We start from the raw sequence: 14,622 nt of genomic DNA on the forward strand, positions 1-14,622 counted from the left end.
ATTTGAGGTTATAAGTCCGACGTACCAAAAATTAGCTGGATTGGTTTTTCGACTACCTGAACAATGCAATCCAAGTTTTTTAATCAAATCTCATCTGAACACATTTGAAAGAGGGCAGCTAAAACAAATACATGTTTTTTCTCACTTCAATACCACCAAGTTTAATACCATATTTTATCAAAGTTTTTACAATTTTTTCTTAGATCAATCAATACTAGAAAAATAAAATTTAATAGCAAAGTTCTAAAATACCCCTCATCAAACAATTTTTTTCTCCTACTTCAAGACCGCTAGTGTGAGTTTGTCCTTTAGTGAAGTCACTCTGATGTTTGGGTCGTAAGGACTAATGGTGTACAACTATATCATAAAAACCTCTACTCGATTATTGAGAACCACTTAAAGATCTCTAGGATGAGGGAGTCAGTGAACTCATCAACTTATGAGCACCCACTTATGGATGCCGATATCACAATATCGTTTACTGATGAGACGCAATACACATATACAAAGTGCTAGTCTCGAATGGGAAAAACCGATATCCTCATTGGTGGCGTAACCATTGACTAGTAACATGGTTTAACAATTATATTACTTAACTAAATATCCCATGATCCTACTAGATCAAATATAAGTAATTGTAATAACTGTAAGGACTATATCTATGCTTGTGCAAGGGACAAAGATATAGAATGTCAAAAGATGTTTTATCATTAATACAAAAAACATTTATTGCAATAATAAATGAAAAACCATAGCCACAAGTTGTCTTGTTGGTCACCTACTCTAACATGCTCAACATATGTATCTTTACCGATCAAACCTGTTAGAGTAGGTGACCAACAAGCCAACTTGTGGCTGTGGTCTTTTCATTTATTCTTGTAATAAATAATCATTTTTCGTATTAATGATAAAATACCTTGGTATTCTATATCTTTGTCCCTTGTACATACATAGATATAGTCCTTACAATTATTACAATTACTTATAATTGATCTTTTAGGATCGTGAGATATTTACTTAAGTATTATAACTGTTAAACCGTGTTCCTAGTCGAAGGGTTACGCCACCAATGAGGATATAGGCCTTTCCCATTAAGAGACTAGCACTTAGTGTATGTGTACTGCGTCTCATCAGTAAACGGTATTGTGATATCGGCCTGCATAAGTGGGTGCTCGTAAGTTGACGAGTTCACTAAACTCCATCATCCTAGAAATCTCTAAGTGGTTCTCAATAATCGAGTAGAGATCTCTATGATATAGTTGTACACCATTAGTCCTTAAGACCTAGACATCACAGTGACTTCACTAGAGGACCAGCTGTATCGTGACATGTCCCTGAGTTCCACCGAGGACCGCCCCAAGGGCCAGTGTTCGTGCAGTCTGAAATCCAGTGGGAGGTCTGTTCATTGTAGTCGGGGATTCGATCGCTAGAATAGTTTTTGATATCCTGGATGTTCTCATAGTTTGTAATCTTTAAGTCTCTGGCCATAGCTGACTAAGTGATGATTAGAGAATTTGATTCTCTAAGTCATGCACGTAGCGATTACAACACTTAGAACGATCGCACAGTTATTGAACTACAAAGGAGGTCTCGATGAACCAATGCCTCTAGTTGAATCGGGACATATGAATCGAAGGAATCGTAATGTACGTTAACTATATCACACGGTTCTTGCAGGCACTTCATTTGTATCTAGGGAATCATGACGCGTAGTTGCTAGACGTCAATCTTGATTCGTTGGGTGATTAAGTTGAAACAAGCTTCATCTTAATTATAACTCTAGGGACGAGTTTAAATCACAAAGATTTTTGGACCCACAGTTAGCTTACACCTGAACCATCGAGGGTCACACTGCTCGTGCACTCGAGTTCTTTGAATAAACGGTCAAAGATAAAAATGTTTGATCTTTGCATACTTGGAAGTCAATATGATTGAGTCCAACATTCGTAATTGGGAATTATGAATGAGAATAAGAAAAGGAAAGAACTAGGCGAACATCTTAGTGAACTTTCTAAATTGGGAAGTTTCCAAATTTAGAAGGTCCACTGAATTAGGGTTTCCACTTTTAGAAATTGAAAATCGAGAATTGCCATTCGTAATGACGAGGACGTTTCAATGATTCCGAAAGTATAATCGTTATAATTTTCCGATCACTGAGTTGTGAGAAACGAGCGAATAAAGACTAACGAACTTAAGCTGTTGGGTCCGGTCCAACTTAAGTCCGTTAGGGCTTTTATACAAGACACTATAAATACAAGATTTATAGGTCTTGTACAAAATAAAGAACACGCACAACAAACCCTAGCCGCTCACACGCTCATGTCCGCGGCCATCCTCCACCCCGCCGTCGTCGTCGCCTGTTGCCGGAAATCGGCGCCCACGCGCCGTCTTGTTTTTCAGTAGTTTTCCTTTTAATTATTCTTCCGTTTTTATTCTGACTTTTGAGTGTCTAGTGCCACGTATTAGTTGAATTCGGCATACGATGTGAAATCTCAGAGGATGAAGACAAATGAGTCGAATTACCAAACCGCCGCCGCACGTGCCCTCACGCGCCGCCCACAACGCGTGAATGTCACGCGTCCGTCGCCGCTGCTGCTCCCGACTGCACGGATTGGTTTCCGTGGCAGTTAGCTTCAATCCGAGAACTCGCCTCACGCTTCGAGAGGTAATTTTCGGATCCGTTTTTAATTAGGTTTCAATTTAATAAGATTAAATTAAACGTTGATATTCGCAGTATGATTTTTCATGAATTTCTATATATGTGATTGTTGATGTATGATTCGGGATTTACTGTGAACATGCTACTTGATTTAATTATCGAATTAATTATATGCATGTTGTACTTTAATTTTCGCTGGAAGCATTAAGGTACGCAATTAGTTGTTATTATTGAGTACGTGTTTATATGATTAAACTTTTTTTTTTTCGTATAAAATTTTTGTTTTCCGCTGCGTACACGTGCCTGATTCCCAACAAAACCTACGGGCAATTCTTCAACCAATGGTTTGAACGACTCTTGCGTCGGTATAGTGCTCTTAGACTCATTTGATAGCACTTTAAATTTCTTCAACCCGGGTTTCATGAACGACTTCGTTGTGTTCATCTGCTCTGAAATCAACGCGAGAAGTGGGTCTATTACCATATTTTTCTCAAAAACAACCTGCAGTTTATTAACCGGTATTAATTAGCACAATTGTAAAATGCAACAACAATAATAAGGAGAATATTGGGAAATTTACCTTTGGAGAGCAACTAGCTTGCTTCGATTTTTTTTTTCTTCTTTTGCTCGCAATACTGAAAATGGGATTCGTCACGACGACTGCTTGATTTGTCAACCTTTTTTCTTGATGGTCGATCTTTGGTGACAACCTTTTCGCTTGGCTCCGTAATGGTGGTTCTGTTAGGGTGAGTAATCCTTCTCAAATGGTTACGTAATTAATGTTTTTCATCGACATCGCCAGATTGGAAGAGCTTCTACAATTCTCATATTTCATCATCGATGGTGGGAAAATAACTTCGTCTGTGGTCGCGACGGGTTCCGTACTCATGTGCTTCCACGAGACTATCAACTCAAGTGGAATAGGAAATTTCTTAACAATAACATACTCGTGAAGCTCATGACAATAAGCTAGAATGTAGGTTGTCTGGATGGTGCAACTACAAGACATATCACACGAAAGCAAGCCCTTCGCCTTGTCAACCTCAACTTTCAGTTGTTTAAGAGCACACTTAGAGATATTTTCGCGAAGGTTATATATATCAACAACTTGAAAGTGTGTTGGTATGTATTGTTACTTTCTTCAAAAGATTCTTTGATTTGGTCATGTTGTTCGAGAACTTGGTTGTGGACTTTCGTATGCAAATCCACAAAGGTGCCAGTTGAAGTCAACATGTCGCGTTTCAGTCGTCCGTGTGCCCCCTCCGCCCTACTAGCTAGAAGGGTACATTCCAAAATGAGTACACTTATTTGTCCACACCAGTACAAGTTTCTCCTTGTACGGATCCAATCATGTATTAACTACGTAAGCTATAGCCACCGAATAGCCAAAAAATGATTTCTTCATTGCCTCCCAATCCCCGTTCAACTCATCCATGGTATCTCGTTCAATAAGAGACGAACGAGACGCCTGAAACAACTTTCACTTGTTATTGACGTCTGTGAACATTTTCTTAGAATTAGCCAATATATTATTGTTCACATGCCACCGACACAATAAGTGATGACTCGATGGATACAAATTGGCTATTGCTTTCATCAAAGCTAAATCTTGACATGTTACAATGCAATTAGGCCGATGACACTTTCCCACGCCCTCCACCAAACTACGCAACGCCCATTCGAATTTTTCTTTATTTTCATATGATCCAAGTATGCAAAAGCGATGGAGAACATCTTGTGGGTACATGTAACACCAAATACTATCTCCAAAAAATGGGAGTCCGTAACGATTGGTTTTGTACGTGCAATCCAAGATGAATACGTACAGATGCATCTATGCCAACTTAATGCAGTTAGGGTGAATAATCCACAACAAGTCGGTAACCTCATTAAGCTCGTTCGATCTATGGTATGAGAAGTACTCATCTTCTTTCAACTTCGCGAACAATAATTGCAATTGAGATCTGCCAGATAACTCTTCGAAATTTATCTTATGGATAGTTACATTTGTCGCGCCATTTTGCTTTAGTAGTCTTAGAATTGCCCTTGGTTTCACCATTGTTTTCTTCAAATTTTAAACAAGTACAATCTCTTTTTTTTTTTAATATTCCGGCATAAGAGTGTTCTTGCAAGTATTCAAACAAGTTGTGGTTGTGAATACTATCGGTAACACTCAATCCCCACACAACCTTTTTATCTTTCTTGCTTGACTTTGTACTCTTCAATTTAAATGGATAATTGCATATTTTAGAACCGGTACTCCTTTGTCCTGGTATTTGGTCATCTTCACCTGCCACCTTCTTCCCAACATAAATGCCCCCACACAACGAAGAACCGCATACGGTCTCCTACGCCACCCCCCTCCAGTTTGAAACCGCGGTCATCACTACCATTCATTCCAATCGTTTACATACTACACGAACCCATTCCAATAAAACTTCTTTTGTTGCAAATAGGTCCAACATGATAAATTCATTTGAGAAATTTACATACACAGAAGTGGAGGACTTATTAAATACGCAGCAAACATATTTCGACACAATGGTGTTGAATTATTTGTGCATTTTGACACACCTGTGTCGAAAATGTGCACCAAAATCGACACCATTGTGTCGAATTTGAGTTATGTACAAAATTAGGTTATAATATTTTTCGACACACCTGTGTCGAAAGAAGTTAATATATTTTCCCCGTTTTTCGACACATGCATGTCAAAAAATGAGAGAAAAATCAACCTGTGTGTGTCAAAAACAGGGGACAAGTTTCAAAAAAAAAAATTCAACATCGATTTTCAAGTTCAAAAAAATACATGGATACATATTTTAATGTGTTCTCCTTCCATGTAAACTACCATTTTGTTATCTTGTGACTCAATTTTGTAAGTTTTGTAAGGTTTTGATTTTTCTGGATTTTGAGATAATGTTTGGAGGGTTTGTTGTGAATGAGGAGGAGTATGAGGAGGAGGAGGGAGGGACTTGTGAAGAAGCCGAGGGTTGTGATAGGTTTTGTGTGTTTGATATTGAAGAAAGAGAATTAAATTTTTTATGTTTGTGTGATATTGATTTTTATTAAGTATATTTATGCCATTACCTATTTATTATTTATTTATTATCTTCTTTTTTTATGGCAATGAAGTGAGAAAAAATATTTGTTCCAGCTCGCCCCCATCCTAAAACTAAAATAGCTCTTAAGAGGAATAATTACAATTTTCGTCCCCCTATTATACACGAAAATCGATTTTAGTCCCTATATTTTTTGCCACGATTTTAGTCCTCAAACTAACCATGTTTTTAAAATTTTGGTAAGCCGTTTGATTTGGGTGTTAGTTCGCGTGTTTTGCACGTGAGAACGCTGAAATAATCCCCCTATTACCTTCATTTTCTATTTAGCCGCAATTTTATTTTATTTTTCAGTTTCATCCTAAAAAAACTTGTATAGTATTAAAAGACTATATGCCAATCCTCGATCACGCCGTCTTCTTCTTCCTCTATTTTCCTTCTCCTCCACCAAATTCAAGTACAATAAAACGAGGGCAAGAATTAGCGCCGCCGTAGTTGCGGCGATGGCGACTTGAGATAAGGAAGAAGAGTGTAAGCGACCATTTTTAATAGAAGAAGACTCGGATTGGATCGGGGACGATTGCTGTTGAAAATCGCCCGAAACCTTCTCAATTAACACTAATTTGATTTAGAGAGAGAAGAAAAACCAACATCAAATGCCGAAGATGACTCCGCATTTAAACATATTAATTCCTAAAGTGCTACTAGAAATTAAGTGTCTACTACATCTAGATTCTGCATCTTTTCTTACATTCCCCATTTGTTCTTGTGATCGATCTTCTTTATATTGGTGTAAGTCATGTTCTTGTGTTTCTTAACACCCCACAGACATATGCATAGATGGTTGTTGCAGATTTGGAGATATGGTTGATGTTGTTCTAGGGCCGGCCCTGACCTGACCCAGGGCGAGCAGGGCCAGGGCCCATTTCATGGTGGGGCCCAAAATTTCAATTCTCTTTTATATTTGGGTAAATTACAAACACCCTCTGAGGAATGGTCAATTTACAAAAAAACCCCTCTTGTTTGGATAATTACATCTACCCCTCAACTATGTTTTTTTTCTTACACCTCCACCCTTATGGTGTCAAATTCAACATAATCATGTAGATTTTGTGGAATGTGCTCTAATTTGTACTCGTTTTGTGTAAAAATACAGTTTCCAATGCACCACAATCTTATATATACAAGCAAAAAAACACATATTATGATCATCTTGCTTCAAAATGTAGAGTTCGAATGGGATAAAGCGGGTACAAAAGTAATAATATTCCATATAATCTCGAAGATTCCACTAAATTTGATGAGTTGAGGGGTGGTTGTAATTATCCAAACAAGAGGGGGTTTTCGTAATTTGGCCATACCTCAGGGGTGGTTGTAATTTACCCTTTATATTTATATGTTTATCTATTTTTTCACGTCTGAATTCATTGTCTTTTTTACTCCTTCACGCCTTTTCAGTTTTAATTTTTACATTTTACAATTTTTCTTCATCCAATTTACCGTTTGCATTATTCCCAATGTTCACCTTTTCTCTCTAATTTATTATCACCGTGTTCTTGTTGTTTCATTATTGTTGAGGAATTTTGAAATGTAGATAAAAATATGTTTTTTAATTCCGAAACATATATATTTTTTAGGGTAAATTACACACACGCCCCCTGAGGTAAGCTTAAATAACTGTAAGATCCCTGTGGTATCGATAATTACACTTAGCCCCCTGAAACGTAGTCAGAAACTCTAATGGGATAATGAATTGGATACGTTATTCCGATAGGGTTCTAACGGACTACTGGTTTCAGAAAGTGGTGGAGACAACAAATAGCTATGGGTGATTTAAGAAATGTTCGGGAATGTTCGGGGAGCCATGTCACCCCATAGCTCTTTGTTGTCTTCACCACTTTCTGAAACCAATAGTCCGTTAGAACCCTATCGGAATAACGTATCCAATTCATTATCCCATTAGAGTTTCTGACTACGTTTCAGGGGGCTAAGTGTAATTATCGATACCACATGGACCTTACAGTTATTTAAGCTTACCTCAGGGGGGTGTGTGTAATTTACCCTATTTTTTATTTATTTTGGCCCATAAAATCATAATCGGATTTCTTGTATGTTCATATTTTAATTACTTGTATATTTCAAAAGTTTTTTTGGAAGGGGCCGCTTTTTTTGTTCGCCCTAAGCCTCAAAATATCTCGGACCGACCCTGTGTTGTCCAATTATGAAAAGGCTAAAAATGTTTAATATTCAAAGAATTAAGAATTTTTCATATTATTTTCTCCGTATCTTGTGGCTCAGTTTTAGTTTGTAATTCTTTGCTATTTTTAATAAAACAATCAAGCCAAAGGTATTAATGGCGGAGCTGCAGAAATTGGGGTTTTATTGGGATTAATATTTGTTGGGATTTATATTTCTAGGATAAAATTGTAGAATTAAAGCGAAATTGGGGCTAAATCGAAAATATAGGAAAAAGAGGGTCGATGGGGTTATTTCAGCATGCTTACGTGCTCGACACGTGACTTATTCCGTCCAAATTAGCACATATATCAAACAACAAACCAAAATTGTAAAATATAGTTAGTTTGAAGGCTAAAATCGTGACAAAGAAACTATAAGGACTTGATTTTTGTGTATAATATAGGGACACAAACTGTAATTATCCCGCTCATAAGATAATACTAGTTTAACTCCCAAAAAAAAAAAGAGAAGATAATACTAATTTAGAAAATGAGAATTGCTTTTTGCGGCTTGAAAATTGCTATTCGCGGTTTATAACAAAACACCCCAAAAAACATTTTATTTCACTAAAACCCCAAAACTTCCCAAAAAAATCCAAAAACACCCCCAAAACGCGTAAAATCCCAACTTGGGCGCCCATTCATGCAGTGCACGCCCAAGTTGGGCGTGCAAGCTGCATTTGGGCGCCCGAGTTGGGCGTCCAGTGCAAAAATTAATATATATATATATATATATATATATATATATATATATATATATATATATATATATATATATATATATATTTTTTTTTTTTTTTGTTTAAATGTTTGAACGCCCAAGATGGGCGTTCAAACATTTTTTTGCGAAAAAAAAGCCCTACAAATCGATTTGTAGGGCTTTTTAACATGAAATTGGTTCCGTAATCGATCTACCCAATGCATATTACACATAAAAGGGTCGATATTACATCAAAAAATCGAAACCCAACCCTTCTTCAAGCTTGATTTCGAATTTTCGAATTTTTTTTTTATTTTTGCTATTTGCAGTTTTGGGGAGTTTTTTGATATTTTTAAAAGTTTTGGGGAATTTTGTTATAAACCTCGAATAGCAATTTTGTGACCGCAAATAGCATTTCATTTAGAAATTAATCCCATCCCATTAAATTCAAATTAATTCAATAATCCAATCTCCTCGAATCCAAATTAATCCGCGTATCGAGGCCTAAATTTTTTTCGGCACAATTTGTTGCCAATTTGCCATTCACCATTTCCCTTGCATAACAAAAACCAACGAGCAAAATCGTTGTTGTTCCGACCAATCGTCGTCTCTTTTACATGGAACCCTCGACCCGACCCGACGATCAAGATCCGGCGGGAGAAAACGATGCCGAATCGACGTTCCTCGACCTCACGAGCTGTCAGCTACGCGATCTTGCCTCGGTGGAGCTGCCGCCCAATCTCACAGAACTAGACCTAACGGCGAACCGTTTGACGGCGTTAGACCCCCGTATTTCTCACCTCTCTAATCTCAAAAAGCTCTCTTTGCGCCAGAACCTCTTCAACGATGACGGCGTGCTGCCGCTCTCCGCCTGGCATTCCATCTCGTCCCTCCAAGTAACTGCTTTTCTTCTATTGAATTAATTTCTCTAATTTTATTTTCTAGGTCTAATTTCAGTTATCATTTTATTAGCCTTGTTTTTTTTATTATTAATCCTTGCAATCAAACTTCCCTTGCATACTCCAATGTTCAAATCACGAATTCACCCCGAAACCAGTGTTTCGAGCCCTAAATGCCAAATTAAATCTGACAAGCTGCCTGATTTTTGCTTAATTTCTACCAATTACAAGGTATCATATATTGTGAGTACATTTCTTATGTTAGTGTTATGATCATATCCTCTAAGCAAAACTGCGATTTCTCAATTTTATTTTCAATATTTTCCAATTAATTGCAGACATTTTCAGTCTCTTACTTGAGTTCCTTTAATTACTGCGAAACTCCATAAATTAACTTGCTTCACTACTTGAAGCTGGATTTGGAGTTTAGTTGGGATTTCATAGAAGACTGACAAGAAATAAATGGCGAATTAGTTCAGAATTACATCGTCATTTTCATGTAGAAATATTTAATGCTTCTTAGTAGAATACGCGTTTCTCATGTCGTGGTTTCCTACTTTCCTGTGAATATAGCGACTGATGGGGTTTTATTGCGAAAAAAACTTTCAATTGATTTCCATACAATGTTTTATGACTGCCGTTTAAATAAGTGGGGCAGATGGACCTGATCAAACCTTATTTTATTCTATATTTTCGTCGTTGAGTTTTTGGAACAATCGAGATATGAAGGCTTTCTCGAGTTTTCCTTTTTCTTTTTTTCTTTTTTTTCTTCTTTCGAAACAGTGCTTGAGTTGAGGCAGTGGTGATGAAATCTTTTATGTCACTCTTCATAGCATAAACTTCTCTGTCAGTCCACTGAAAAATCGGAATAGCAATTATTGTGCTTCTTGGTTATAGCTTTTGAACTAGCCAATTAAAATCATCTCTTGGCTTCTTCTTTTACCAGTTATTAGTGTTGCTCAGTATTGCATAATATGCCAGATAATTGCATTTGAATTTGGTGGCGACATGTCCTTGGGACACTTTCACCTATTAAAAAACAAATTTGAGTCGAAGACCCTTCATTATGGGCTTCTTTGTTTATCTTATGCAACATATTTGACCAGATCCATCAGAACTAATGTTCAACTTGACAATAGGGGCAACGGAAGTATAATTGATGATAGTATATGGAAGAAAACATTTTTAGTAGTAAAGTATATGAATTAAAAAATGTAATTTTCTTCAATGGTTAATTTATCATATGAAAGAACAGTTCTTAGGTACGGTTGCTGCTGTTCCACAACTTCTTTTACCTCAAGTGATAATAAGTCTTGGGAAAAATAAAAGTTATTTTGTGTGCCCGAATTGTATACCTAGCATGATCTTAAGAACCAAATATGGTAGCATGAACAGATGCTTCTTCAACAATGTTAGACGATTCTTATTCTAAATATAACCAGTCCATCTCAAATGTTTCAGATTGAGTACCGAATTTTGGCACCTTATCAATGTTATCTATATGCATAATTTAGTAGATAAATGATACTCCTAAAAAATATGCTTGATACCAAGTAGAGGGATGATAAATAAAATCATTAACATATTATCCGTTAGAAAAATTATTTCTACCTACCACTTGTTTTACTTGAAGATTCGTAATCATATATACAAGGTTTAATACTATAAAATAATCATGATTTCTGTTCTGCTTAATGTTAAAGTAATTCTCAGGTTAACTGTGTCAGCCACTTGAACTGCCTTAAAATTCATAGTAGCTATCGTTCAATTCTAGATTCTTCATCAATTTAAATTGCACAAGCTAAAATCTAGAGATGGAAGCAGAATGGCAGGGATAGTTATTAGTATTATCATGAAGTGCCATGGTCATAAAGCTGTCTTGTTAACAAGTCTTCGATTTCAGTCTTGAGGATAACCTGCTTTTACTTAGTATCTGTGATCCTAGTATACTGGTCTTTGCGTGTATGAGTATGAATTATCGCAAACTTAAATAAAGAAAAAGGACACGAGGAAAAATATATTGAATTAGAATCTCACAGTTTTGAATTTTGAGTTTCTATATTTAGATTTACCATGATTGTTAGATGAACCAAGAAAGTATACGTGCATATATATTTATTCGTTTGCATGTATTTATATGATATATCCTTTTTCTAAATATGCTGTACCATGCCAAGCTATGACACTGGTGTCAAAGAAAACTGATTCTACATTTTACTCATGCAAATGTTTAGTTAGATTGTGGTGTTGAGCAAGATGAACTCGAAGATGAAATGACTTTAAAGGCGTGCAATATATATATATATATATATATATATATATATATATATATATATATATATATATATATATATATATATGTATGTACACACACATATATTGTAAAAATGATCGGATTAATAACCATAAAATGAATAATAAAATGAATAATTAGTTATTTCATGCACATAGTTCAGACTCAAGGATATATAAATTAAACACTGTCTAAAATTATAAGATGACGGAATTCGCTAAAGTTTCCTCGTATTAGGCAACTGGTAGGACATGACAATAATTCTTGGTGAAATAGTCCAATTTATGCAGCCACGAGAAGCTTCGAGGAAGTAGAACATTTTAATTGATCTAGGTGATTACACTTGTTATTTTCAAAGTTAGGGGCGAAGTGTAATATGATTAAGTATGTCAGAATCTATGTGGAACATTATGGTCAAAGATTGTCTGGGAATATTTTAAATAGTTTGGGAATTTATATCCGAATAAAAATCGATAGGCTGGTGAGAAGGTGCACTTCCCCAATAGTGGCTGTGTAGATCACACCTTTTTTCTTTTCTTTTTTTTTTTATTTTTTTTATTTTTATTTTTTATTTCCTAGATATAACCATGCTGAGTTACAAGGAAAAAAAAAAAAAAAACCCTCAATTGTGATTGACCTTTATCTTTTTGTTAATTTTACAAATGAAAACCTTGAAACTAAGATAAGAATTATGTATAGTTCGTCTCTAAGTCTGTGCGTGCATGTGCGGTGTGGTGTGTTCAGCTAAGCACGTGGATTCTTACAAGCATGTTTTCTTGATGATCAGAACAGTCGAATATTATGATTGTTGTGCTGCCTTGTCCATCTGTTGCTGCTTAATATTTACTTTCTAGAAATAATATACAAAGTTTAGCAGGATTTACTTTTGTAGCTTTTTCGTCTCCTTTCTATTACTATGATATTCTGCTTTCGGAATATCGTGAAGGGTTTCGAATAAGCTCTTAACTTGTTACTTAGTGTCAAAATACTGACGTCTTTTTGTTTTTTATCCAGGAGCTTGTGCTGAGGGATAATCAGCTGAAGACAATTCCAGATGTTAGCATATTCAAAATGCTTCTGGTCTTCGATGTTTCATTTAACGAGATTTCTTCACTTGATGGTTTATCCAAGGTCTCAAACACACTCAAAGAACTTTATGTATCTAAGAATGAAGTGACGAAGATGGAAGAAATTGAGCACTTCCATGAGCTGCAAATTCTTGAGCTTGGATCCAACAAATTACGGGTTCGGTCCATTTCTTAAACAATAATTTGTATTATCTCTTTTAATGCAGTAGTATATACGAATTCAAAAAATCTGTGACCTAAAATACATATTTTCTTGAATTATTGGGGTTATGCGTTCTTAGAGGTTCGTTCACCATCATGAATCAGATAATTCGCACTTCATATAGACCAGCAAGTTAACTGATTTGGACCCGTAAAGGGCGACCGATGTCTAATAATTTAAATTTCTGAATTTGGATATTCTTGCAAAATGTTTAATCCTGATTTCTTTCCTACAGTATTCGATAGATCATTTGTTGCTCATGCGTAAGAAACGATAGCTTGAAATTTGAAAAAAAACACAAAATTGTTGGGTGTGTTTGATTAGCTATTTATGAACCGAGTCTGATTATCAGGTAATGGAGAACCTACAAAACTTATCATTATTACAAGAGCTGTGGCTCGGGCGCAACCGTATCCGTGCCATTAACCTTTGTGGGCTAAAGGGAATTAAAAAGCTCAGCCTTCAAAGTAATCGATTAACTTCTATGGCCGGACTTGAGGTAGCTACCACAAACTTCATATGCTGTAATTGTCCAATAAATACTTTCTTCATATTCAACTTTCACGTGAAACGTTTAATTCAGAATATATATTTTTTATTTGCATGATATTCAGGAATGTGTTGCGCTGGAAGAATTGTACTTGAGCCATAATGGTATTGCGAAAATGGAAGGATTGTCAACTCTCATCAATCTCCGGGTGTTGGATGTGTCGTCCAATAAGCTCACGGAAGTAAATGACATCGAAAACTTGGCAAAGTATGAAAATTAGTATCATCAGCTAATTATTCATCTTTTCTTTTTGGATGTGAATTTTGTTCCCTTTTTCTTATTCTGCGTATTTGGCTACCTACAGGTTAGAAGATTTGTGGCTTAACGACAACCAAATAACATCACTGGATAACATTGCCGAAGCTGTTGCGGGTTCTAAAGAGAATCTCACTACCATCTATCTTGAGCGCAATCCGTGTGTAAGTTTTTGCTTTGTGAGCGAACATTCATTTTCTTCTGTTATTCACGTATACTAATTCTCTCACCATCTCTTTATTAACTAAGTGTTTATAATGACACTATTTGGCAGGCAAGTTCTCCTACGTATATTTCTGCTTTGAGGCAAATATTCCCAAACGTTCAGCAAGTTGACTCTGAAATGTTTGCATAGAGCTCCCCGTTTTTTCCAGATTTCCGCTCTATCTTCTAACTTAAATACATAAGAGTGATTGAATTGATTATAATTAATCATCTCAAATTGGTTGTTGTTGAATATTTATTCTTATAAATTGGTAGTCCATAAATTTTACTGGTTGTCATAAATTTTTTAATGGGTATTTAAAGAGTGTGTCCGGTTTTCTTCCCAACTTTCTTTATGCTATCTGGAATTGTCTTTGTTTTAACATAACTAGTAATTGTACCCGTGCGATGCACGGGACAACAAATTGCATTATTTTGATGTTGTAAGAATATAAACAAACGTTTGATATATCGTA

The 14,622-nt window shown here is 35.8% G+C and overlaps 1 protein-coding gene across 1 annotated transcript; it reads left to right on the plus strand.

Moving 5' to 3' along the window:
- The first annotated feature begins 9,073 nt into the window (after positions 1 to 9,073).
- On the plus strand, positions 9,074 to 14,493 carry LOC105969310 (Leucine-rich repeat (LRR) family protein). The gene is made up of 6 exons (XM_012994063.2): positions 9,074 to 9,551; positions 12,862 to 13,092; positions 13,490 to 13,636; positions 13,752 to 13,894; positions 13,992 to 14,106; positions 14,217 to 14,493. The coding sequence occupies exons 1-6, from the start codon at positions 9,273 to 9,275 to the stop codon at positions 14,295 to 14,297; spliced, it is 996 nt and encodes a 331-aa protein (XP_012849517.2). The 5' UTR covers positions 9,074 to 9,272; the 3' UTR covers positions 14,298 to 14,493.
- Positions 14,494 to 14,622: the final 129 nt, after the last annotated feature.

Source organism: Erythranthe guttata, chromosome 10 (assembly GCF_056151865.1).
Source record: "Erythranthe guttata isolate IM_541 chromosome 10, IM_541, whole genome shotgun sequence".
Lineage (NCBI taxonomy): Eukaryota > Viridiplantae > Streptophyta > Magnoliopsida > Lamiales > Phrymaceae > Erythranthe > Erythranthe guttata.

Coding starts and splice junctions, on each gene's coding strand:
- LOC105969310 (XM_012994063.2), top strand. CDS start 9,273: ATGGAACCCTCGACCCGACCCGACGATCAAGATCCGGCGGGAGAAAAC. Junction 9,552..12,861: donor ATTCCATCTCGTCCCTCCAA/GTAACTGCTTTT, acceptor TTTTTTATCCAG/GAGCTTGTGCTGAGGGATAA. Junction 13,895..13,991: donor GACATCGAAAACTTGGCAAA/GTATGAAAATTA, acceptor GGCTACCTACAG/GTTAGAAGATTTGTGGCTTA.